We start from the raw sequence: 27,079 nt of genomic DNA on the forward strand, positions 1-27,079 counted from the left end.
AACTAGAGACCTCCATTCTGATGTTTGGGAGAGTGCAGCAATACAACTTTTGTATTGAATAGGAAGGACTGTTAAGGTCATATCATTTAGATTACATATGAAAAATGCTTTGTTTAAAATATTTTATTAATAAAACAAGGAGAAAGAATGCTTGCATATAACCTATTAAAAAGTGTATAACAACTTAATCTTCTGTTACCCTGTGTAATAACTTAACCTTCAATTATTATTTTTAAAACACTGGATACATGCAGTGAAATGTGTTGTTTTACATGGTCAGCCATAGTAGTACGGCACACCTGGAGCAAACGAGCCATTACCCTGTGTAATAACTAATCCTTTCCCGTGATACAATTACAAACAGTTTAAACCGTGAAACAAACCAATATATTATGTAAAAAATATTTAACACATTTTTGCATTAGGCGAAAGCATGTCCAAGGACACATGGGATAACATTTCCCACCTGATGACAATCTATGACATTCAAGTACATGGTTTAAAAATAAGGCATTTAGTTAGCAGCCTACAACAGAAACTGATTTCCCTGAGGAATAAAATGCCACATTCCCAATACATACGTTATCAATACATACCACTTCACTCTTCAAGTAATTATGATATCATAGCATATCGAAAACAGAAGAGTTACATGTTGGGTTAAGGGATAGGTGACAAAGACTATTGATGTATTATCCAAAACACAATTGGCACTGTTCATATGACTACCTAGTTCTTTAATGTCAACTTAAGAAACTATAAGGTTCATAAGTTCATTAGAATTCCAGATAAAGAAATGCCATAGCGGAATGAGACAACAGTAGAGAAATATATCTACAAAACTATATGAAATGTGCCCAGAAGTAACCGCACACAATGTGATTCTGTGGCTGGAAGAAAAGAAAAAAAAAAGTATGTGCAGAAAGAATGATCTGTCTCTTAGATTGTGTTAATCTCTACCTGTGTCAACACAGCACCCGTCTGTCTCAGAGGTGCTGATGTCAGAACTGCAATCCCCAACCCTTTGAGTCATACGGCATATTTCTCATGCTACAGGATTCTAGGACAGACTGCCAAAATTTAGTAAAAATCTACAATAGAACACAGATACAAACTAGAATCCACAATGGATTAATCCTTTAGCCCCCTCAGCGTTGGAGTATCGCCCTTTGACCCTGTGAGCCTGTGGAGGTCGCTGCGTGTGAAGACGACACCGGTGGAGCAGAGCAGGGACAGGAGGCTGAGGAAGCACGCGGAGGCCATATAGGCACTGACGCTGTGGGATTGCTGCACTATGGAGCCCAGACACAGAGCAGGCAGCACCTGCAGGGGAGAGAACAGAACATTAGCCATAATTGTTGAGACAAATATTGTCCCAACCAACACAAAGACACACATACAAGCACGCACAGGTCAACCGGTCTAACTTGTAGAGAGACTAGCAGCTGTCCTTACCTGGGAGAGCAGGTAGGCACTGTCCAGGATAGCCATGTCCAGACACATCCCTCTCTGAGGCAGGGGTACGGCCTCTCCCTCTCTCTCCAGGGGCAGAGACACATTGGGGGAAGCATTGTCGGGGGGAAGGAGCGGCTTTGAGTGGGTATGGTCGTCACTTTCCCCCTGGTGAGAAGGTCTGGCGCTGGAGAAAAAGACCTGAGAGAGATAGGGTTTATCTACTGTGATAACTTCTGTCAGAACGCGACGTAGACGTTTCGGTCGGCACCGGCCATTCATCTGGCTCCTGTGTGGGGGTTCTGCAGGTCTTGTCCCAGGCCTCTCACCTAGCTGCCCTGCTCTACCCACAACACCCCTGCTGGCTGGAGTGGTTGTGTGTGTGTGTGTGTGTGTGTCTTACCCGTTTGTCAGAGTGGTACAGACACAGCAGGGTGTAGGGCAGGACCTGCAGCACACAGAAGGTATATCCAGTAGCTGCAGCCATGACAGTGACCATCACTACACTCTTTGAGAAGCTCATCACAGCTGTAGCTAACGCTAGCAGGATCACACTGCTAACGTAAACAGCCCGGGTGCCTAGCAACACCATCCAGCGCTCTATCAGGATGGAGCAGACCACTGAGATCAGGCACTGCAGAAACAGACCCACACTCGCCATGCGTACACCTGGTAGATACGAGGGGAGAGTAGATCTATTGCTGCATTGAAATGGGTGAATTGAAAATCTTTTATAAAAATGTCACAGAGTAAGGAGGAGTGGAAAAGAAAAACAGGTCAAATTCCCAGCAACTTTTTGCAGTAAATCGAAAGGATCAAGTAAATGTCTGCCCATCCTACCTTCGTCGTATCGTAGTCTCTCCTGTGTTCCAGGTGTAGCGTTGGGTACTCCACGGTACAGTCCCACTCCCATAAAGTCTGTATAGAACAGCATGAAGCTCATCAGAGCCATCCAGCTGAACAGCTCAGCTACAAACAGCCGCCGTATCACTGCCGGGAAGCTCATACACACACCATACACACGTGGCAGTGCCGACACGCACAGCGACACACACCACCCCACAGCCATCCGTACACACTGGGCCCACGACAGCAAGGGGTGTCCACAGTATCGGCTCCTCCAATGGGAAGGGGTCAGGGTGGAACTCACGCTAACGCCCTTCCTGGTTCTCTCTCCTCCAGTCCATCTGTCCTCTGAGATGAAGACTGTGCTGACGAGGCAGGTGAGGAAGATGAGGGTGATCAACACGTAGATAAAGGCCTCCTGGCCACCTAGGTAGGCTGCTGTGGGGGCATGGCTCCAGTCCAGGGCTGGGAGCAGGTACCTAGGATGAGACAGAGGGATCAGAGGTGTATATTCTGGTTCTCTTTTATGACTTGATCTCTGTCCTATCCACTTCATCTCAGCGAGAGATGTAACCTGCCCCAGGCAGCTCCTGAGGCTGATATTGAGAGAGAGAGGTCCCTTACCCAAGGCATCCTCCCAGGCTGATCATCAGTGAGTAGACAGAAAAGGCTCTTCTGCTCTCCTCCTCTCCAGGGAACTGGTCTGAGATCAGCGCTTCCAGCGGTGTGAAACAGGCCTGTCGAGAACAGTCATTTAGGTGCTATAAACTCCATAAACACACAGCAAGGAGCACTTGAATAAAGAATTCAAATATCTACATCACAATGTTATTGATTTAACAATATTGAGATTTTCTGCTCCACCTGTCCTGAGAACTCCAGCAGACAGGCTGCCCCCACCAGCAGTACCCCCTCCAGCCATCGGGGGCTCTGTGGGTAGAGCAGGGCAGCTAGGTGAGAAGCCTGGGGCAAGACCTGCAGGCCCAGCAGAACCCCCACACATAGGAGCCAGATGAATGGCCGGCGCCGACCAAAACGACCACGCCACGAGTCACTATACGAACCGATCACGGGTACGAAGATCAAACCCAGAATCGGCCCGACTCCTGAGAGAGGTAGAGAGGGAAGATCTACTTCCAAGCTCAAGAACAAATCACTTATTTCAGCCATGGTCATAGTGTTTACACCCAGGTCACTCATCCAGAACTACGGTCATAGAGTGTTGACTCACCCAGCACCATGGTCATGTAGCGTTCCTCTATGCCGGCCTGCAGCAGTAGAGGGGGGATGTAGAAGGTCCCTGCAGCCATACACACCTCCAGACCACAGGTCAAAGCATTCACCAGCAACAGCTGACACACACGGCCCTGCATGACTCAAAGATGCTTCCTCTGCCTATACCGCTATACTTATAACGTCCACTCTATATCTCGAGCTCTGGTCTCTCCCAAACAGTTTGAGACACCTGTGATACAGGAGTTTACAGTGACTGTGTGGACAGGACAGAATGCTCTTCTCTATGCATGTGTTCTAAGGGTTACTCTTCCAGAGGGAAGTCCTTGGGGTACCTGCACATGTAAACAGGTGGGTGGTGCAGAGGAAAAGGTGGCAGGGTTCTGGCTGGTGTTTGTGTCCCATGCTTCTGTGAGGAGGTTCCAGTGTCTCTTTACTCAAGATACTGGAAAACAGACAATATAGCTGACCGGACGACTTCCGTGTATACAGTTGTCTGAGCTCACATTACCTCTGTCTGCCAGAAGTACAAAGGTAGAGTTGTCTTTCTTGCTCCATCTATTTCACGCAGGTAGAGCAGCAGGGTCAAAGGAGGTAAAAGAGTCCAGTCCTGTGGTCATGCCTGTTGAGGCCTACTCAAGTCTGCCAATCGCCAGAGAAATCCACACACGGAAACATGGGCCCTGAGAGAAGTGAGGGAGAACAGGCCGACATGAATAGAGGCACACTGTGATAAAGGATACTATATAATATCTTGAGTCATTACAGGACACAAGCTTCCTAATTATTCCATAGTAATTTGAGAGCTAGGTTCTATCTGGATTTGTCAAAATTGAGTTGACATAACATTGAACAGAACAAAGCTCTACCTATATAGTACTGTAAATATCCCAATTCATGTCGTTAGGATCAAAAGAACACACTAGGTAAAAATTGCTGACACCATTCAAACCAATGAGGGGTCAGAACTTAAGCCAATTCTCTCTATATCATATTTTTGCAGATACAGTAGAACCTTAGTCTTAAGCTTTCAATATAGAATTGCCCTAATATTGAGTCTGGACTCGGGACTCATTGGTGGGCTTTAGAGATGGGTCACGACGCTTAAATAGCGACTCCCTATAAAAAGCAATGAATCAATTTTAAAAAGGTCTATATGGCATCGATATGAGTCCAACAGTTTAGTGTGAATATGATCATTTTGGTCATAAAGTCAGTCTCATCTAAAACTCTGTTCGTCATAACGGGTAAATGAAGGTTAGATTTTGATTTGACAATGTCCATTTGCCCACTAACATGGGCTGAAGAGCTGCAGTGATTGCTCTATCCAACAGCATAGACAGTGTGACAGACCTGCCCAGCAGTTCCGAATTTGTTTATATAAGACACTTTCACATTTATTTTAAACTTGAGAAATGCCTCTCACTAAACACCTGTTGGATGTTTTAGTTATGGAATTTTACATCTTCAGCAAAAAAACGAAAAAGATCTATTACAGATTGAGTTATCTGATTCATTCTGGGGATTTTGAGGAAGTGAAATAGGCTTCTGCATCTACAGTGTCTCATGGGGGACAAACATCATTAACCAAATGCAGAATCAGTCAGGAAACACCTCAAATACAGAAATCAAATTGGCTATAGACAGGTGAACTTTAAAGCTTAACAGGGGAAGGGGGGGGCAAGGTTCTATTGTTAGCTGCCTCATCCTGTAACTTGCAGGGAAAACAGGATGGAACTCAGTTGATTAAGATTCTAAGATGTGATGAACTCCAATAAGACTCTTCTGGTAAGCTGGAATGTACCTGCCCAGGAGGGAAATCAACTGAGTCACTGTGTACATACACCCTGTCGTGGTGTATGTAGTAGTTGATTCTCTGGAAGGGAAAAATACCAGCCAACCCGCCAAGTTGAGTTCAGCCCAGCCTGACTTGGTGTGTCCTATGCTTTCAGTCGCGCACACAGCCAAACCCTGACACAATACTTTAATACCTAGTATCAAAACATGTGTACAGTGCCTAGATAAAAGGAGTCTGACTTGCATCAGGAAGAAACTGACTGCTAAAGACTTGGCTTCACAGTTGAGGCAACTTGACAAACAAGGAGGAATTTGCACATGACTAGTTTGTCCTTTTTTAATGTTAGTGACAGTTTGATTGAGGACAAGTCAGGAACAGTAGCTCTCAGAAAGCAGCTCTGAGCTTGAAATGAGGATTTCACAGTGAGCTTTCTGTTGATCATTTCACTATTATATACACAATACATCAATTATTTATTACAAAGCATCTTGACATTTAATTCTGTCACCTCAATGAATAAGAACATTTTAAAGCCTACACTTCTTGAAATATGTTGAACATTAACGTTATACTGCAGTGGGCTAAATCAGGGACAGTGTGTTTCGTCATAGTATTGCACAAATCTGCTTTAAATCAAAAGTACACACATATGGTTATGGAATTAGAACAAGTAAGACACCTGTACCATGTCAGACAGAGTTGAAATGTATTACATTTTGAGTTTGCATCCCAATATTACACTTTATATACATCACAGAAGACTGAAATGTAACAACCATTTGACAGAGAAACACCAGATTTTTGGCATAAAAGAAAATAAGTTTAATTATGAAAAATATTAATAACATTCCACTCATGAGGCCACTAGAGGGCGATTTTGTCATTTGACTGCAGGAAAGTATATACTACGTAGGGCCTAATATACTGCTACATCACTTTGAATAATTACACTCTTCCTTGCATCAAAGAAAGGTTGTAATGTCAATAAAATTCAAAACTCACAGTCCAACCATAAAATAATCCTCTGTCTCTCGTAGAGCTGTGTGTGTCTACTTCTCATGTCCGTCATATCTCAGGAGGAAGTCAGTCGTGTGTGTGTGTGTGTCATTTCCCATCAGCCAGGCAATGCTAGGCGTACCTAGGAATAAACCATATTCCTAGGTGACACACCTGTTGTGATGTGTGTTGCACCTGTCGTGAGGTAACACCTATTGTCAGCTGAGATGGGAGCTGTCGGGAGTGCCAGGCTCAGGTTGGGAACTGGAATATCAGCATTCCCATCACGTCCTGGAGAAAGGAGTCGCATCAGCGGGGCAAACACCACAACAGTGTCCCTGCTAGCCAATAGCAGCAGAAGGGTGTGGCCTAAGAACAATGGTCACAACTGATTATAGAAAACCATCTCCTCAGGACACACTCCTGACAACAAACCCCTTAGAACAATGGTTTCTAACCCTAGTTCTGGAGATCTTTAGGGTGTGGCGACTTCTGTTCCAGCCCAATATAATTGACTCAACAAATCAAGGTTGTAATGATTGGTTGACTAGTGCTGTAACAAAAGCCTACACATTGTGTAGCTCTCCAGGACCAGAGTTGGTGACCACTGCTGAAAAATAGAGACACTCTCGCTGACTCTCAGTGTAAAGATCTAATGACATCCCAGCAGAGGTAAAGAAGCTATCAGTCAGTCACTACCCAGCATGGGATGTTTACTGAGGCCGCAATAAAGCTGAGAATCACATCCTGCTCCAACAGACCCACACCTGCCAGGGGAGCGTATCCGTGACAACAGGTAGGTAACCTAAACCACCAGGACAGTGAGCGAACACTGCTTCAATAAATCCAAATGAGAGGGCATTGAATGGTCATCATGTTACCAAAGAAACCCAGCTCTGAGCCGTAGCTACCTTTTCACTGGCACAGAAATTCCAGATGGGCATGAATAATGTTCTAGTCAGTAGAATCCAGTGTTGCTTAACATGAGCAGAGAAATGAGTCATGTAGTAGAGCAAACCAGCACAGTGCTCAATGCTGAAACAAGCACTTTGAAGGCGAACACCAAAGTGTTCACGCGGCAGTTATTAAAAGTGCTGAATTAAGGGAAAACGGCGCCTGAGGTCACAAAGTCAGTTAACGGGAACTATCAGTGTAGCAACAAAGGATCCTTCATGTGTACATGTTTATCCTCCAGAAAAAGGAAAGCGAGAGCCCCCTGAGATCTTCATCTCTGAACAATCAGACCCCACTCACTGGGCACACTACGTCATTGCAATGTGGATAATATTTGTCAGTTCAAAAGACAGTTGAATTTCCAATGTGTTATCATTATGCTTCAACCATCTAAAAGCACAACCAAACGGAAAAACAATGTCTGATTTTTGGTTTAGTTGTCACCCAAATGTCTATCACTGTGCTTTCAACCATTTAAAAGCACAGCAAATCTCAAATAGGAATACAATGTCAGATAGTTTATTTATACAATAGATTGTGTTATCACTGTTAGCAGAACCAGTGGGCCTGGAATGCACCAAGGCACTCTTCATTAATAAAAATTTCTGTATGGCATGTTCAATGAAACAAATATTTTTTAACTCTGATGCATTTTGGCTGCTTGGCCTTCGTCATGGAGTACAAAGATTTTTTGGAACAAAGCATTTTCCAATCAACCCTGATTTGAAGAGGGAGTAGTTACAGAATAGTCAATATTAATTGGACAACATCTAGTAAACAATACTATCAAATCAAAGTGCCGAATACAACAGGTGTAGAGTAGACCTTACCGTAAAATGTTTACTTAAAAGCCCTTAACCAACAATGCAGTTCAATAAATAGAGTTAAGAAAATATTAACTAAATAAACTAAAGTAACACAATACCGAGTCAGTGTGCGGGGGTACAGGTTAGTTGATGTAATTTGTTCATGTAGGTAGGGGTAAGTGACTACGCATAGATAATAAACAATGAGTAGCAGCAGTGTAAATGTAAATAGTCCAGGTGTCCATTTGATTAATTGTTCAGCAGTCTTATGGCTTGGGGGTAGAAGCTGTTAAGGAGCATTTTGGACCTAGTCTTGGCACTCAGGTACCGCTTGCAATGCAGTAGCAGAGAGAACAGTCTGACTTGGGTGACTGGAGATTTTAACATATACATTCAAAAGTTAGATATATGATATCAAAATGCATGTTAGGTTAAAAGTATTAAAACATACTAGAAAAGCCAAAGTAGTTCTAGCCTTGAATAGGAGTGGGCAAATGGAGTCGGAGAGCCATACATTTTATAGTACACTAGATCACAGCAGACATGGACCACAGCAGTCCAAACATAGCAGAGGGCAATAGGACAATGTGTCCACTAGATGACAGCTAAGAGACCACTAAGACCCTACAGGAATGGTGAGCAATCCATATCCCTTTTACCAGAGAGCACCTTCGATCTACAAAAACCTAGTATTGTATCCTAGCAGTGCACCATTCTTTTTTGACCTGGATTGCAGTTGAGTTTACATTAAAAGTATATAGTGCAAGTGACCAATGCTGTTTGAGATTCTGTTTAGCTCCCGAGTGGCACAGCGGTCTAAGGCAGTGCAAGCAGCGTCACTACAGTCCTTGGTTCGAATCCAGGCTGTATCACATTCGGCCATGTTTGGGAGTCACAATTGGCCCAGCGTCGCCAGGGTAGGCGGTCATTGTAAATAACAATTTGTTCTTAACTGACTTGCCTAGTTAAATAAAAGTAAAATATTACAGCAATCGAAGATCTTTACAAGGCCTATGCATGCCATTTTGAACATGTATGCTTTATATGACTACATAATGTAATGAATGTAATGAAACAGCAAGGAGCATGTCTCAAACCCTCAACCTTCTAGTCCGGCGCGCTATCGACAGTTCCCCAAAAGCATGCTCAAGCGGCAGAGTCGATATCCGCGCTTATAAACCCAGGGTCATTACAATAAGAAGAAATGTATAGTTACGGTAACTTCAAATTTAAAGGAGATGCATCTACTGCTTGGATAGTTCCATCTGAGCCACTGGCTTAATCACATTCCTTAACTGCATTTTTGGTTGAGTTGGAGACATGAATCCAACATATAATTTGTTAACTTCGACATGTTAAAAGGGTATTTATTGTATTTCAAAAGTGATATTGAATTGTGTTGTCAAAGCAACCAAATATCAAAAAGTTCACTTGGATAGGTCCATCTGTGCACTTATATGGCTTTAATTCAAGTTTGTCTACAAATTAATAATTGATGTTGGATTCAAGTCTCCATCTCAACCAAAAATCTTAACTTAGAACAAATCAAACTCTAAATGCACTTGAAATCAAGTTTTCAAACCTTTTCTTTAACTTTGGTTGAGATGGAGATGTGACTCCAACATATCAATGAGTCATTTGCAGACAAACTGAAATTAAAGCCAGACTAATTAGTGGCACAGAAGCAAAAGAAACACCTCCTTCAAATGTTGATATTTGGTTGCGTTGACAACCAAACAATTCAAAATCACTAAATATCTTTACATTTTAAATCAACCAGAGCTTAAAACCCCAGGCCTATTTTAAGGTGAATTCTAGGTTAGATTGAAACAATAGCTGTTGATGACGTTGCAAATGCTATAGGCTGAAATAGCTTAATTGATGATATATGAATGATAAAAGTATGGTCACATTAAATGTACTCTGTTAAACCTACCCTTTGGAATGACTTCGATAGCAACAGTAAATCGATTTAGTTAAAGTGGAGATCTCTCAAGAATCTGTCTCACTATAGCACATTGGTAATAGTCAGTGACAAATATCATACCTGGGCTGGGCTTGGTTAACACCTTGGATGGGAGACCAAAGGGTAGCTGTAGATGGATCAATTCTCCAGGAGGAGATCTGCCCAGCCTATTGTTTTATTGCTGATAGTGGATATAACGTTGAAAATCTGATGTTGCTTTAAAGCAGGGGTGGGCAATTCCAGTCTTGATTGGTGTCACCGGTTTGCCCCAGCCCCAGCTAACACACCTGACTCCAATAATCACCTAATCATGATCTTCAGTTTAGAATTCAGTTTGATTAATTAGCTGTGTTTGCTAGGGATGGAGAAAAAGTGTGACACCAATCAGGCCCTCGAGGAGTTCCCCACCCCTGCGTTAAAAGTTACAAATTAAACATATTTTATACAAGGTTTGTCCATGTTAAGATTTGGTTACCATGATGACTTAATCCTGTTGTTGAAATATTACCCTCAACAACAGTTAATGACTTTTTGAAATCCAATGTTTTTTTCCACATAGATTCCATGTCTCAATACGTTGACAAATGACATTGAAACAATGCTGATTCAATCAGTTTGTACCCAGTGGGCAGTGAAGTGTTTAGATACCCCCATTGTAGTCTAAAGTTCATCTTCTGAGTTGTGACTTTCTGGCCATACTAGAAAGGACAGAGGTCTGGCACCTCTCATAGGCTAGACGTAACATAGTAAATTTAAATCTGGGACACTCAAATTAGTATGACATTATGTTTGGTATGGTTACATAAGAAACAAGGTTACATAAGGCAAAAACGAAAGCAGGGTGAATGGTCGGGGTGGATGGGTGGCAGTATAACGCAAACTTCTAGCAACGAATCTCATCATGGACAACTTTTTCAATTTTAGCTAGTTAGCATTTACTTACTACTTTTTAGCTACTTTGCAACTACTTAGCATGTTAGCTAACCCTTCCCCTGACCATAACCATAACCCTTAAACCTAACTCCTGACCCTAACCTTAAACCTAACCCCTAACCTAGCTAACATTAGCCACCTATCTAAATTGGAATTTGTAACATATCATACATTTACATTTAAATATTAACACATTGTACGAATTGCAATTTAACATATCATACGGATTATAATTCGTAAAAAATTGATGATGGACATCCTCAAATGAATACATACCATACGAAATGTAACATCATATTGGCATGTACCGGATTTACATTTACTATGTTACGTCTACCCGAATCCAGGAGGATTAAATTAAGACAGATTGATAAAGCAGAGAGTTTGGTAAAGCAGAGATGAGTTTTACTCAGGGAAGATGGCGGGAAACGGATGTTCTGTTTGAAACTGATGACGGGTTGGGCGAAGATGAGAGTGAGAACGAGTGGGTTACAGTCGTGATGGAAACTAAGAAATTCCTAGATTTGTTTATAGTCAGAGTGAAGGTGTTGGATCAATGTTACCTGGGGCATCTGTTTGAAGTCACGAGGAGTATCATGGCTGCGTTGGGTGAGGTGGCATTGGTGAGAGTCACAACAGCTGGTATTCTGATTCTATCCGCGGATCAGAAGAAGCGTGCTTTGCGCCTCAAAAATATTTTTTTAAATATAATGTTGTGTATGGATTTCCAAAGGAGGGAGCCTGTCAAGGGGGTTATCTCTGGGGTTGCGAATTAAGTGAATGCAGATGATATACCTGAGGAAGTAGGTGAAGTGATTGGTGCATGTCGACTGACCTGTATGGTGGATGGAGTAAGTAAACCCACTTTGTCCATTTTATTGTTTTTTGACGAGTCTCTCCCTTCTCATGTAAAGCTAGGCTTAATGAGATACCCTGTAAGAGCTTTTGTGCACAAGTCTAGTGTTATGAAGGCAAAAGATTTGGGCATGTATCAAGTGTATGCTGACGGAAAGAAAATTGTATGCCAGCTGAGGTTATATGTTGCAACTGTGGTGGCGAACATGCGCCCGAATCCCTAGATTGCCTGTTAGGGTGAAGGGGACTAAGGGATTTCCAGCATGTCTCCTATCTGGAGTCGGTGAGAAGAGTGGAAGGAGCAAGTGGCGTTGAAGATGCAATGGTAATTGAGACTGCACCAGTGAATGTTTCTTGGCAATCAAGGGATCCTGATATATTACATGTGAAAAAGGTGGACGTTGTAGCATTTATTGCAATGGTCATAAACGGTACAGCACAAACAAAGAAGAAATCTGAGAAAATTTGAATTATTGTGAGTGCAGCAGAACCCTTTTTTGGACTCAGTGAGTTTACAGCCGAGGCATTGCAAGAAATCCTGTCAAAGGATGTTGCGCCCTCACAGGCCCCTGAGCCTTTGTAGGAATGTGACTTGAATTGGAATGTTACTGTAGCAGTGGGATGTTTTTCTTATGTGTCAATTTTTGCATGAAGTCGGTTTTTTCCCCTTTTTTCCTACAATGGATATTTTTTCTATAGTTTACCACCCATACAGTAGGTGGCGGCATGCACCTCTAACGCTTGTTTGCGGACCGCCATAATACCATAGAAGAAGAAGAACAACAAGAAGAAGAAGAAAGCAGAGATGCTGGATGGCCCAGCCGGTCTGAGCAAGTAAGTTTAAATGAACCCATCTCAGTATATTTGCCAATACTATGGAACATTTTAACAGCCAACAATAGTGGACTGGACTGCAGTATATTATCACAGAGTTTCTAAACCTAGAAGCACAACATCGCAAGACTTCTGAGAACCACAGGAGGTTGGTGGCACCTTAATTGGGGAGGAAGGGCTCGAGGTAATGGCTGGAGCAGAATAGGTGGAATGGTATCAAATACATTAAAAACATGGTTACCATGTGTTTGATGCCATTCTATTCCACGTTCGAGCGGATCACTTTTGTCAAGACGTTGATCAACGTTGGTCACCACCTTTCAAAGTGTGTTGCACTATGGGTATAAAAATTGTCAGACTTGCGACTACATGCTGACTGCATGACCTTTACAACAACCATGTGATCAAACGTCATGAACTTTCGACTGCAGCCAACTGGACATTTCTGTAGTTTCTCCTCACCAACTGTAACTTGAAGTCGAAACCAAAGCATTGTGGGAGACAACCTTCTTTTTTGGAAGCAAAAGGCACTACATGCTCATAAATGGTTGATGTCGCCACCTATCATTGGTTATTAACAATGCATGTTTACTGTTTTGGGTGGATAACTATTTAGAGCTTAAATACATCTTCATCCTTACATCCTTACAATAGGCCTACATGTGATCCACATTTCTAACATAAATAAATGAAATATCCTACTTGCGACAATATAGCTAATGTATTTATCTCGATGTTACTGTAATGTTGTAATGTTGTGTTCCATGTTATAGCCTACAATTTGTCTTGTCTGTATTATTGTTGTCACCAAACAAATTCAAATTGGTTGATTGTCTATTAAGTGTGAATAAAATGTAATACATATTGTAGGATATATATGGGTTATTGTAGGGGATTTCTACACTGGCAATTTTAGAGGCTTAATCTGTGTCCGGGAAACCCTTAATGAGCAAGTACCTCAGACACCAGTCGTGGGGTCAATACCAAGTGTATCTGCTTGGCATATTGTTTACCCAGTATGTGAACTGATGTACATGTAGTGTACTCCTTTTCATAGTGTTTACCCAGTATGTGAACTGATGTACATGTAGTCTAATCCTTTTTATAGTGTTTACCCAGTATGTGAACTGATGTACATGTAGTCTAATCCTTTTAATAGTGTTTACCCAGTAATTGATGTGAACTGATGTACATGTAGTCTAATCCTTCTCATAGTTATTTACCCAGTATGTGAACTGATGTACATGTAGTCTAATCTTTTCATAGTGTTTACCCAGTAATTTATGTGCATGTATAGTCTAATCCTTTTCTGTACAGTGAGTGTTTTGTACTTCATGTGAGTGAATCAAATTCTATTCTTTACATGCTGACTGACAAAAGCAACATAAAGGTTGAGAATTTAAGAAATACACTGCAGGCTGCAGTGATGCTGACATGCAAACAATTACCATACAGTAAGAATCTGTGTGGACTCAATTTAATCACATTCGTTACAATTCAATGTTGCACAATCACAAACAATAATGAGGAAGGTACAAGGGCATGAAGTAATGGCAAACAACAGAGCATATCCCATATGCTGCAAAATAATATATACAGTGGGGAGAACAAGTATTTGATACACTGCCGATTTTGCAGGTTTTCCTACTTACAAAGCATGTAGAGGTCTGTAATTTTTATCATAGGTACACTTCAACTGTGAGAGACGGAATCTAAAACAAAAATCCAGAAAATCCCATTGTATGATTTTAAAGAAATTAATTTGCATGTTATTGCATGACATAAGTATTTGATACATCAGAAAAGCAGAACTTAATATTTGGTACAGAAACATTTGTTTGCAATTATAGAGATCATACGTTTCCTGTAGTTCTTGACCAGGTTTGCACACACTGCAGCAGGGATTTTGGCCCACTCCTCCATACAGCCCTTCTCCAGATCCTTCAGGTTTCGGGGCTGTCGCTGGGCAATACGGACTTTCAGCTCCCTCCAAAGATTTTCTATTGGGTTCAGGTCTGGAGACTGGCTAGGCCACTCCAGGACCTTGAGATGCTTCTTACGGAGCCACTCCTTAGTTGCCCTGGCTGTGTGTTTCGGGTCGTTGTCATGCTGGAAGACCCAGCCACGACCCATCTTCAATGCTCTTACTGAGGGAAGGAGGTTGTTGGCCAAGATCTCGCGATACATGGCCCCATCCATCCTCCCCTCAATACGGTGCAGTCGTCCTGTCCCCTTTGCAGAAAAGCATCCCCAAAGAATGATGTTTCCACCTCCATGCTTCACGGTTGGGATGGTGTTCTTGGGGTTGTACTCATCCTTCTTCTTCCTCCAAACACGGCGTGTGGAGTTTAGACCAAAAAGCTAAATTTTTGTCTCATCAGACCACATGACCTTCTCCCATTCCTCCTCTGGATCATCCAGATGGTCATTGGCAAACTTCAGACGGGCCTGGACATGCGCTGGCTTGAGCAAGGGGACCTTGCGTGCGCTGCAGGATTTTAATCCATGACGGCGTAGTGTGTTACTAATGGTTTTCTTTGAGACTGTGGTCCCAGCTCTCTTCAGGTCATTGACCAGGTCCTGCCGTGTAGTTCTGGGCTGATCCCTCACCTTCCTCATGATCATTGATGCCCCACGAGGTGAGATCTTGCATGGAGCCCCAGACCGAGGGTGATTGACCGTCATCTTGAACTTCTTCCATTTTCTAATAATTGCGCCAACAGCTGTTGCCTTACACCAAGCTGCTTGCCTATTGTCCTGTAGCCCATCCCAGCCTTGTGCAGGTCTACAATTTTATCCCTGATGTCCTTACACAGCTCTCTGGTCTTGGCCATTGTGGAGAGGTTGGAGTCTGTTTGATTGAGTGTGTGGACAGGTGTCTTTTATACAGGTAACGAGTTCAAACAGGTGCAGTTAATACAGGTAATGAGTGGAGAACAGAAAGGCTTCTTAAAGAAAAACTAACAGGTCTGTGAGAGCCGGAATTCTTACTGGTTGGTAGGTGATCAAATACTTATGTCATGCAATAAAATGCTAATTAATTACTTAAAAATCATACAATGGGATTTTCTGGATTTTTGTTTTAGATTCCGTCTCTCACAGTTGAAGTGTACCTATGATAAAAATTACAGACCTCCACATGCTTTGTAAGTAGGAAAACCTGCAAAATCAGCAGTGTATCAAATACTTGTTCTCCCCACTGTATGTAGCCTACATGATGAGATTATTATGGACAAAAGAGCGAGATTATTTTTATTTGTCAAATAGCAGCCAAGCATCGATGATCACGTCAACAGAATAAGACCCTCGATATTTATTGGAAAGCAGCATCAAGCTCATCACCTTGCATTTTCACCACCCTGTGAAGTTCATCATAATTTATTTCATCTGTAGGCTAATAAACTGCATGCTTTCCCTACCAGACATAATGGAAGGACCATACATGTCATCACGTGACTCCAAGTTTACTTCGATATAATGGTTACTATATCAGTATTTGCGCATAAAAGCGTTTCTACCGATATTTCTAAAATACTTTGACACAAAAGATCCCACCTTGTCTAGCATATTTAGTTTTGTTGACATTTGGAAAGTTTACCAAAAAATATTCTCTTTCTATCAGGCCTGTCATTACATGTTTTATCCAACATGTACTTTACTAGCATACAAAGGTTGGATGGAAAACTGGTTAGAGTTGGGTTTCCTAGAAACAACAGAAGTTGTCCGATTTGCTGTTGGTGCATGTACTTCGACCCTGACTTTACTTGTCCACTTCTGTCTACAGTCGAATTACCACTCAAACACGCCAAATGAGAGAAGTGAAATATTCTTCCAAAATCTAAAGGCACAACCTAGAGTCGAACCAATGTCTTAAGTAGTTGAACATGTTATTACCATAACCTTGTTAAAGTGACACATTTTCATTTTTGTCAAAAACAACTTTATATGAAATGAGTGCCTCCGATTTGAAGGCCAGTGGTGTAATGCACTTAAGTAAAAGCACTTTAAAGTACTACTTAAGTAGTTTTTTTGGGTATCTTTACTTTACTATTTATATTTGACTACTTTTACTTCACTACATTCCTCAAGAAAATAATGTACTTTTTACTCCATACATATTCCCTGACACCCAAAAGTAGTCATTACATTTTGAATGCTTAACAGGACAGAAAAATTGTCAAATTCATGCACTTATCAAGAGAACAACCCTGCTCATACCCACTGCTTCTGATTTGGCAGAGTCACTAAATACAAATGTTTCATGTTTAAATAACTCAGACATTAAATAATGTCTGAGTGTTGGAGTGTGCCCCTTGAATATCCGTAAATTAAAAAAACATGAAAAGGAATTTGAAATTATTTATACTTTTACTTTTGATACTTAAGTATAGTTTTGAAATTACATTTGCTTTTGATACTTTAAGTATATTTAAAATCAAATACGTTTAGACTTTTGCTCAAGTTGTATTTTACAGGGTGACTTTCAATGTGGCACCCAGTTCAATGCGGCCTCTGCATGCCTTCGCATCCCCTGAAATTGCGTCACACCCTCCATATCAAGCATTTTAGGATCAAGCATAAATGGGATTTTAGACCCGATTACGTGTTTCTACGCATGAGTTTGGGTAGCCAACGTCGCCATAACATCGCCTCGGGTATTTCTATTGGAGAAGCAGTTTTAGCCTATCTTCATACTGTACTGTCTTTAATATGTTTGATATTAGTGTTGTCAAAGCCTACTTTCTGTAGATTACATGTAAAATGAGCACAATTCTCACATTGATTTTTGAAAAGTAGCCTACTTTTTGTGCTTACAAAGTTGTTTTAAAACACGTGTTTGTAGTTCCTCGTTCACAGACAAGTTAAGAGCTCATTCCGGAAATGGTAGGCCAAATCGTGATGTCAAGACTTTAAAAAGGCTAATGCATTAAACGCACATAGCCTAATTAAACCAAGCTCGCAAACAATACATCAAAACTAATTCAGAACCAAGTAAAATGGCAATAGACTGTTCTAGGCTGACTAAAGTACAGTGTATATATATATTTAAAAAAATATATATATAATGAGAGGTGCGTTTAAAGTTACTGTACCTGTTGAACCTCAGTTGTGGAACCAGTGGCTTCATTCTGCGGAGCCTGTGTGCGCGTTTGGAGATGCTTCCCTGTTTAGTAGCGGAGCCAGATTAAAATGTAACTGCCTGACTCTACTGCAGTTGGATTGGACAAAGAAAATTAGGTAGCTATAACCCGTTCTATATCAATATGAGGAAAACGTTCGATGTTAATCATGGGCCATGATAGGATAATTATTGATTATAAAAATACAAATAATTCAACAAGGTGTCCACCTATCTAGACTACTAAACTTCGTTTTTTTAAGCAGACTCACTGCAGAGCTATGGGAACATTATACTAATGTTCTGTAGACCTATAGTGGACTGACTGAGACTTTAGTACCTATACCTTTTTATGACTAGGCCTAGGCTATTGATGATCCGATGTTAGTGTGTTTACTGTTTAATGATTTTTGCATTATGTGTAATGATTAAGATCATGTTTTCACCTATTCTTTCCTGTAACTAAGGTAAACGAAGGAGATGAGGCCACTAGACTAGACTATTGTGATACAGCCCTGGACTGCATGAAAACAGTGCCACTGTGTGGCTAACAGTGAGTAGTGCACATATTGGGCCCTTGGAGAAAAAGGCTCTTGGAATGAGCCTCACATAAGGTTTTAAAGGGAGTGTCACTTTCGAAGTTTACCAGTACACTACCAGAATTTTGTTAACTTTCAAGGATTTTATGTAATTTATCACAAGTGGGCCTTTTGGTTACTTCAGATTATCTCAGTTATCTGTAATTATCTCTGGCGCTCTGTGTGGCTGGCCTTCTCACATGTAAAATACAGTTGAAGTCGGAAGTTTACATACACCTTAGCCAAATACATTTAAACTCAGTTTTTCACAATTCCTGACATTTAATACTAGTAAAAATTCCCTGTCTTAGGTCAGTTAGGATCACCACTTTATTTTAAGAATGTGAAATGTCAGAATAATAGTAGAGCATGATTTATTTCAGCTTTTATTTCTTTCATCACATTCCCAGTGGGTCAGAAGTTTACATACACTCAATTAGTATTTGGTAGCATTGCCTTTAAATTGTTATACTTGGGTCAAACGTTTTGGGTAGCCTTCCACAAGCTTCCCACAATAAGTTGGGTGAATTTTGTCTCATTCCTCATGACAGAGCTGTTGTATCAGAGGCAGGTTTGTAGGCCTCCTTGCTCGCACATGCTTTTCCAGCATTTTCAGGCCGCAAATTTTCTATAGAATTGATGTCAGGGCTTTGTGATGGCCACTCCAATACCTTGACTTCGTTGTCCTTAAACCATTTTGCCACAACTTTGGAAGTATGCTTGGGGTCATTGTCCATTTGGAAGATCCATTTGCGACCAAGCTTTAACCTCCTGACTGATGTTTTGAGATGTTGCTTCAATATATCCACATGATTTTCCTTTCTCATGCTGCCTTCTATTTTGTGAAGTTCACCAATCCCTCCTGCAGCAAAGCACCCCCACAACATGATTCTGCCACCCCCGTGCTTCACAGTTCGGATGTTGTTCTTCGGCTTGCAAGCCTCCCCCTTTTTCCTCCAAACATAACAATGGTCATTATGGCCAAACAGTTCTATTTTTGTATCATCAGACCAGAGGACATTTCTCCAAAAAGTACGATCTTTGTCCCCATGTGCAGTTGCAAACCGTAGTCTGGCTTTTTTATGGCGGTTTTGAAGCCGTGGCTTCTTCCTTGCTGAGCGGCCTTTCAGGTTATGTCGATAGAGGACTCGTTTTACTGTGGATTTAGATACGTTTGTACCTATTTCCTCCAGCATCTTCACAAGGTTCTTTGCTGTTGTTCTGGGATTGATTTGCACTTTTCGCACCAAAGTACATTCATCTCTAGGAGACAGAACGCGTCTCCATCCTGAACGGTATGACGGCTGCGTGGTCCCATGTTGTTAATACTTGCGTACTATTGTTTGTACAGATGAACGTGGAGGTGTTTGGAAATTGCTCCCAAGGATGAACCAGACTTGTGGAGGTCTACAATTTTTTTTCTGAGGTCTTGGCAGATTTCTTTTGATTTGCCCATGATGTCAAGCAAAGAGGCACTGCGTTTGAAGGTAGGCCTTGAAATACATCCACAGGTACACTTCCAATTGACTCAAATTATGTCAATTAGCCTATCAGAAGCTTCTAAAGCCATGACATCATTTTCAGGAATTTTCCAAGCTGTTTAAAGGCACAGTCAACTTAGTGTATGTAAACTTCTGACCTACTGGAATTGTGATAGTGAATAATAAGTGAAATAATCTGTCTGTAAACAATTGTTGGAAAAAATATTTGTGTCATGCACAAAGTAGATATCCTAACCGACTTGCCAAAACTATAGTTTGTTAACAAGAAATTTGTGGAGTGGTTGAAAAACGATTTTTAATGACTCCAACCTAAGTGTATGTAAACTTCCGACTTCAACTGTATATCAAATAAGATCATATAAAATAAAATGTATGACAGCTTTTTTTTTTTACTAACTTTTATTTATTTTACTATGTCAATATGTCTTTGTTAATGTGTTGGCACCAAAACAGAGTTAATTGAAAATGCCTTTGTTGATTAATGCTTTTAACTAATTAGGCTATTTTCTCTTTAACCACATGGTCTATCCACTAGAAACTCATGAACAATATGGACACAGATATAGAACATTTATACTATGAATGAATACATTTAAAAGTTATTGAAGTATAAATTACCAAAGTTACCCAAGATAGCCATAGATAACATGTTAATTACCAAAATTACTAAATGTTCTGGTAACTTTGTTAAAATACTGGTAGCTGTGCAACCCTACTCACACATGAAACACAGAGCTCGACATCACAAAACAACTAGTTAAATCCGTATAAAAAGTAGGTTGCCTTTATTAGAAGCCGGGAAACCAAAATGTCATCAACATCATTGTTGTCGTTAATACTTTAAGACCACAATATTGCCTTCATCATCATCATTACCATCATCGTCGCTACTCACTTTTCCACAACATGCAAAATATTCAACAGTTCAGCGTTCCCATTCCACAACACTGACAAAAGCTTCTCGGCGCAATCACCTGTAAGAATCACAATTTTGCTTACATTTACATTGCCAGTACAATTTAAGATACATAGAAAAAAACTAATGAAAAGCAATATAAATGCAGGGATACTGAAGAAAGGATGGGAAAGAAATAGTAAATCCATTGTTTATCATGGTCATGTGTTCATGTTAAACAGGGGGATTCAAATATGGGCCTGGAGGTACAGAGCACTACTTGTTTCAATCCTTCCCCTGATTCAAACCTCTTACCATGTAAGAGAGTTCTCTGGCCAACCAGTGACATGAATCATTCGATTAACTAGCAGAAAAGAAGCCAGAAGTATGGACCTTATAGCCCTGTGTAGGAGCCCCTACTGCCTGGACACAGAAACCCCACACAGTACAAGCATTCAGTGTCATTCAGGAACATGATACAAGCCCTATTCTAAGATGACCAATCCAAATCAACTCCTAACCCGAAGGCCCATGTGTAGCCAAGGCTTGAATAGGCAATTTGGTAATCAATAACGTTTGATTTTTGTCATCAAAATTTGCTAATACCCATCTTTGATCTACAGAAGTGCTTGGACCTATTGGGGCCAGTTTGGAGTTGGACATATCAACACTTGTCCACTGCCGTCAGGAGGGTACCAGGGAAAGTGCACCAGAACCAAGGTTCGCTTTGGGTCTGCTGAAACATCTTCTAGGGCACATATTTGCAGTCTTGAGCGATTTGGTACTGGTCAGAACATCATTGGGTCTGAATAGGTCCAAAAATATATACATACAGTGGTCCCTTGGTTTAAAAACAGCTTTGATCTCAGTCAGCTAGGTCTTCTATTTCATTATTTTCTTTGATGACAGACCCCCCCCCCCATGTCATGTCATCCTCTAATACTGTTAGATCTATGGCTTCAGTTGGTCAACATCCGAGACAGAGCACTCATTTGCTGAATTCCAAAGCGACCACTAGCCCCAACACCCTAGGCACTCCTGTAGGCCGGGTGGAATCATTTCAGATCTACAGGTTTAGTATTCACCCTAACATCCCTCCAATCCCCATGCATCACACCATACCAAGAGCTCCTCTAGTTTAGTAGTACCAAGGGAATATAAGGCAATAAGAAACCGAGTCAATCTTTAAGCGCCCAAACTTGTTTTAATTACTACTAGCTTTAATTCTCAGCAAAAACAATAATGAACCCACAGACCAAGAATGCTTTACAATACCATAGGTTTGGCTCAAAAATATTTTTCAACGCAGGGAGGAGTAACAAACATTCTCTTGCACTCATTTCATGCCTTCTCTTTCACTTCTGCCCTTGTACACTCCTATTTGCAGATCTGAAACAACCGGGAAGGCATAAGCAGTGGTTTGACCTAGATTCCTTCATATAGAGTACCACAGTATGAGTCATAATACCTAGCGGTCAAAAAAGGAAATGGTTCCAATCGTTTATCCACCATTCATTTTTCCCATAGTGGATTTTAGAAACACTTCAAATAAAATAAGGACGGTGTTTCGTGTAGGCGTACCCTGGCGTGACGTTTTGATAACGCTGTGAATCTCTAGGATACAAGGTGACTTAATATATTAGCCTGTATTTACCCACCTAAAATTAAATGCTTATTAGCTGCTAATGTGGATATCATAAAGAACTACAAATGCCATGATGATCTGGATAAGACCCCTAAATCGAGGCAAAAGGTAAGAATCTCTGGGTTAACTAATAAATTGGCAAAATTTATGTAAAATGGACAATTCTGTGAACTGTCTTGTGCAAGTTTTACATTGACAATTTACCTGTTAGCAAAGATGTCAGCTTGAGATGACATGCAGGAGCTTGCAGGGATTTGTAGTCTTGCTAATGTCTACTTTGATGCTAATTAGCATTTTCAAATCAGAGTAAATAGAGCCAAATATAATTAATAAGTCACCTTGTCTGAGAGATATTTACATGGTTATCAAAACATCGCCAGTGTAAGCCTAAACAAAACACAGCCCTTATTTTAAGTGTTTCTAAAATGTATGGTGGAAAAACAATTGGAACCATTTCCGTTTGACCGCTAGGTTTTATGGGTATTATGGCACCCTGTGGGGTTCTATTGCTGTCACTTATCCAGCCCTATCAGATCTGTGAAGGGCAGAATAGGGGAAATGCAGCTAGTGTTTATTGGTTGTAGAGGAGAGCAGAGGAGAGGTATAGAGCAAAACATAAGCCGGCATCACTGTTGACTACATCAACATCCTGACTTCTTCTCTGTCTGAGGTGAATGAGCCGTGTGTGTGTGAGAGAGGGAAGGAGTAAGTATGAGCTGAGAGCAGGAGGAAGAGCGCGTGAGATGAGCGATAGAATGAGAGAAAAGGAGAAGAGTGGAACAGAAAGGAGTTGCTGGGTCTGCTCTCCCAGTCTGCCTAAACCCAGCAGAAAAACATGGATAGGGTCGACTTTTCTTTTTAAAATCAAGATACATTTTATTTATTTTCTTAAAAAAACAAACATTACAAAAAATCTGAATAGAGAATTGAAACAAAGTAACAACAAAAAAATCATTTTAGGGGCTCTCAAAAAAACAACTCTCGATTCAATTAAAAAAGGCTTGTGGATGCCTGGCACAAAGGGTTGAACAATGAAAGGATGCTCTGGCCATGCCAGGGTAGTGTGTGTGTTGGCATGGGTGTATGGTTTATGCTTGTGTCATGCCCAGCACAGAGACAGCCAAAATCTCAGAACCACAAACCAATGGTAGAGGGTCTAGGGTGAGGAAACACCAAACCCCCTGAGTGTGTGCTCCATCACAACCACACACTGGTAGTACCAGCACACAGCAAACAGACTCTTAGGGCTGATCTAGGACCTGCTTCCATGACCCCCTCTCTCAAGACATAATTAACCATTTACAGCTCAGAGCAATCTCTCTGTTTAAAGCACAATAACATACTACTACTCCAAAGTGATCTTCAACTCTGTTCCTTGTACTATGAATGTACTGTTATATTGAATATCATGTAAAAATGTGTTGGATGTGCGCTGACTGTTATTTGTCCAATGCCAATTATTCTGCCTATTTGCTTTATAATAAAATCAAAACAATTGATCTCAAAGCACGACTGAACAGTTACATATTCAATAACAAAACAAGCTTTGTGTATGTGTTATAGTGAAGGTCTTTGACACGGGGCCAGAGCTTAACTTCGGAGTTGGTGGAAATACAACAGCATTAATTCAACCAAGTTAACATTTAAAATAACCGTAAAACCTTCCTTAAAACGTATTGTGTTTGAGTGTTTAAAAAGCACTTTGTCAGTGTCGGTACAGCGGTATGGGGTGAGTGGGCACAGGACCTAAGGGAAAACAATCTAACACGCTTACATATACTCCCTCCGAGTCTCCAGTGTGGCCTTCTCTGATTCAGTCAGCATTGGGCTGTAACTAAACCAATGGGTATTGTGGCACAGTGAATAAAAAAAAAAACAGTGCTTTGATTGGACAACAGCAGTCCACTGAGAAACCAGGATAGAGATGGAAACCCTAACCCAGACAGGCTGAACAAACCCAGGGCTCAGTAATCACTGATCTAACACTACTGGATAGGTCAAGCAAGGGTTATACTACATAGCTTTCACCTATCCAGTCATGTCAGACCAGAGATTACATGGGGAGGAGGGGAATGGAGAACTCAGCAGATAAAGAAGATGGCTAGAATATATATATATATTTTTTTTTTAATAGAAGGCTCACTTACACACACATCAGCCTGCAGAAAGAAAACGAGTGACTCCACACTTCAATTGACTGTTGAGGACAGATGTCCACTAGCACGGAGCTCTCAGAAAGGCAAACTAACAAAACCTAAAGAACCGTTTTCTGAGCTTCACACAGACTTGTGTAGGAAAGACTAATGCAGTCACTGCGGAGAGGGAGATGAAAAAGAGAAGAGGTGTGCCAGTAGAGGTGTGGCTGAGCAGAGGGGACAGTGATGGAGGAATGGGACATGTTCAGAGAGATGGAGTAAAATCTCACTTGTTCTTTCCTTCCATCCCTCACAGCCATATGGTATGCATGTTCTTATGCACACAGATACGATGTCCTCAGTCAGTCAGTCATTACGGGAAGCCAGACACTAAACAACAAACACTAAACAACAAATCCGCACGAGGTTCAAACCATTGAGCCAGGCCACCAATGAAACCAAAATAAACTCTAAACCAAGAGAAACAAAAACTTGAGAAGGTAAAGAGAGAGGGAAGGGGAGGGGGGGAGAGAGAGAGAGAGAGAGAGAGAGAGGTGGGACTTCTGTGGGTCTAGTCTTCCCCAGAGGGCACATCCTCTTCCGATCCGTCCTCCTCTTCCTCCTCCTCCTCCTCCTCATCTTCCTTTTCCTTCTTCTCCTTCCCGGGTGCCTCCTTCGTTTTCTTGGGACTGGGGGAGGAGTCTTTCTTCACCACCACCTCCTCCTCCTCTTCCTCCAGAGGGCTCTCTGGCTCCTCCTCTTCCTCCTCTTTGGGCGAGCTCTTCTCCAGGGCCTTGGCAGCACTGGGGCGACCTTTACCCTTTCCTTTCATTGGGCTGGGGGTCACTGGGGGAGGAGAGGCACACACAAAGTTATGGATACACATTCATTCAATGAAGTTGAGGCTGGGAAGATACTTACACATTATCTGAAAAAAGCATTTAACAACCGATGCTTGCAGTTCTGAAGAAAATGGGTGATTGATTCATGGTGAGCGGTCCTACCAGTGGCCTTTAGTCGTGGTTTGGGGGATTTCTTTTCCTTCCTTTCTGGCCGGCTCCGTTTGATCACCTTCTTGCTGCTCCTCTTGTTCTTGGAGCGGCCATAGTCACTATCATCATCATCCTCAACCATGAAGTCTTCATCACTGCCCGACTCATCAGCTAGAGAGAGGAGGACGAGGTGGTGATTATTGGTAATTTCACCTGACAAATACACTACATGGCCAAAAGTATGTGGTCACCTGCTCGTCAAACATCTCATTCCAGAATCATGGGCATTAATATGTAGTTGGTCCCCCCTTTGCTGCTGTAACAGCCACCAGTCTTCTGGGAGGCTTTGCACTAGATGTTTGAACATTGCTGCGGGGACTTGCTTCCATTCAGTCAAAAGAGCATTAGTGAGGTCGGGCACTGACGTTGGGCGATTAGGCCTGGCTCGCTGTTGAAGTCAGGGCTCTGTGCAGGCTAGTCAAGTTCTTCCACACCGAACTTGACAAACCATTTCTGTATGGACCTTCCTTTGTGCACAGGGGGCATTGTCATGCTGAAACAGGAAAGGGCCTTCCCCAAACTGTTGCCACAAAGTTGAAAGCACTGAATCATCTAGAATGTCATTGAACACTATAGCGTTAAGATTCCCCTTCACTGGTACCAAGGGGCATGAACCATGAAAAACAGCCGCAGACCATTATTCTTCCTCCAGCAAACTTTACCGTTGGCACTATGCATTCAGCCAGGTAGCATTCGCCTGGCATCCGCCAAACCCAGATTGTGAAGCGTGATTCATCACTCCAGAGAATGCGTTTCCACTGCGGCGAGCTTTACACCACTCCAGCCGGCGCTTGGCATTGCGCATGGTGATCTTAGACTTGTGTGCGGCTGCTCGGCCATGGAAACCCATTTCTTGAAGCTCCCGACGAACAGTTCTTTGGAACTCAGTAGTGAGTGTTGAAACCGAGGACAGACCGTTCTTACACGCTACAGCACTCGGCAATCCCGTTCTGTGAGCTTGTGTGGACTATCAATTTGCGGCTGAGCAGTTGATGCTCCCAGACGTTTCCACTTCCCAATAACTGCACTTACAGTTGACCGGGGCAGCTCTAGCAGAGCAGAAATTTTACAAACTGACTTGTTGCAAAGGTGGCATCCTATGACGGTGCAACGTTGAAAGTCACTGAGCTCTTCAGAATGGGCCATTCTACTGCAAATGTTTGTCTATGAAGATTGCATGATTTTGACAATATTGCAACATTATTTTTGCTCGAGTTTGCAGTTTATATGCACACACACTACCGTTCAAAAGTTAGAGGTCACTTGGATATTTCATTGTTTTTGAAAAGCACATTTTTTGTCCATTAAAATATAAAATTGATCAGAAATACAGTGTAGACATTGTTAATGTAGCTGGAAACGGCAGATTTTTTTATAGAATATCTACATAGGCGTACAGAGGCCCATTACCAGCAACCATCACTCCTGTGTTCCAATGGCACATTGCGTTAGCTAATCTAAGTATATCATTAGAAAACAC

General features: G+C 41.6%; 2 protein-coding genes across 6 annotated transcripts in view; both read right to left on the minus strand.

The window, feature by feature from the left end:
* Window positions 1–107: 107 nt before the first annotated feature.
* LOC139559177 (solute carrier family 45 member 3-like) lies at window positions 108–18,756 on the minus strand. Of its 4 annotated transcripts, none has more exons than XM_071374964.1 (8): window positions 17,767–18,756; window positions 3,530–4,214; window positions 3,163–3,404; window positions 2,923–3,035; window positions 2,293–2,777; window positions 1,856–2,121; window positions 1,456–1,653; window positions 108–1,323 (listed from the first exon to the last, which is right to left on the minus strand). In XM_071374964.1, the coding sequence occupies exons 2-8, from the start codon at window positions 3,669–3,671 to the stop codon at window positions 1,132–1,134; spliced, it is 1,638 nt and encodes a 545-aa protein (XP_071231065.1). In that variant the 5' UTR covers window positions 3,672–4,214; window positions 17,767–18,756; the 3' UTR covers window positions 108–1,131. The 4 variants fall into 4 exon arrangements, with proteins under 4 accessions (XP_071231065.1, XP_071231072.1, XP_071231050.1 ...); XM_071374971.1 differs by lacking the exons at window positions 1,856–2,121; window positions 17,767–18,756 and adding an exon at window positions 10,133–10,271 and having other exon boundaries at window positions 2,293–2,370; window positions 2,603–2,777; XM_071374949.1 differs by lacking the exon at window positions 17,767–18,756 and adding an exon at window positions 10,133–10,261.
* A 1,884-nt stretch (window positions 18,757–20,640) lies between these two features.
* LOC139559209 (nuclear ubiquitous casein and cyclin-dependent kinase substrate 1-like) overlaps window positions 20,641–27,079 on the minus strand; it is a 29,080-nt gene continuing 22,641 nt past the window's right edge. Inside the window, exons 7-8 of one of the 2 annotated variants that reach the window (XM_071375003.1) lie at window positions 25,552–25,710; window positions 20,641–25,393 (exon numbers count right to left, since the gene is read on the minus strand). In XM_071375003.1, the coding sequence (XP_071231104.1) occupies window positions 25,119–25,393; window positions 25,552–25,710 (434 nt within the window). In that variant the 3' untranslated portion in view covers window positions 20,641–25,118. The remainder of the gene's footprint in view (window positions 25,394–25,551; window positions 25,711–27,079) is intronic. The other variant, XM_071375011.1, reaches the window with a different exon arrangement.

Source organism: Salvelinus alpinus, chromosome 2 (assembly GCF_045679555.1).
Source record: "Salvelinus alpinus chromosome 2, SLU_Salpinus.1, whole genome shotgun sequence".
NCBI lineage: Eukaryota > Metazoa > Chordata > Actinopteri > Salmoniformes > Salmonidae > Salvelinus > Salvelinus alpinus.

Coding starts and splice junctions, on each gene's coding strand:
- LOC139559177 (XM_071374964.1), bottom strand. CDS start 3,671: ATGCAGGGCCGTGTGTGTCAGCTGTTGCTGGTGAATGCTTTGACCTGT. Junction 1,654..1,855: donor TGTACCACTCTGACAAACGG/GTAAGACACACA, acceptor TATCTCTCTCAG/GTCTTTTTCTCCAGCGCCAG. Junction 1,324..1,455: donor GTGCCTACCTGCTCTCCCAG/GTAAGGACAGCT, acceptor TCTCCCCTGCAG/GTGCTGCCTGCTCTGTGTCT.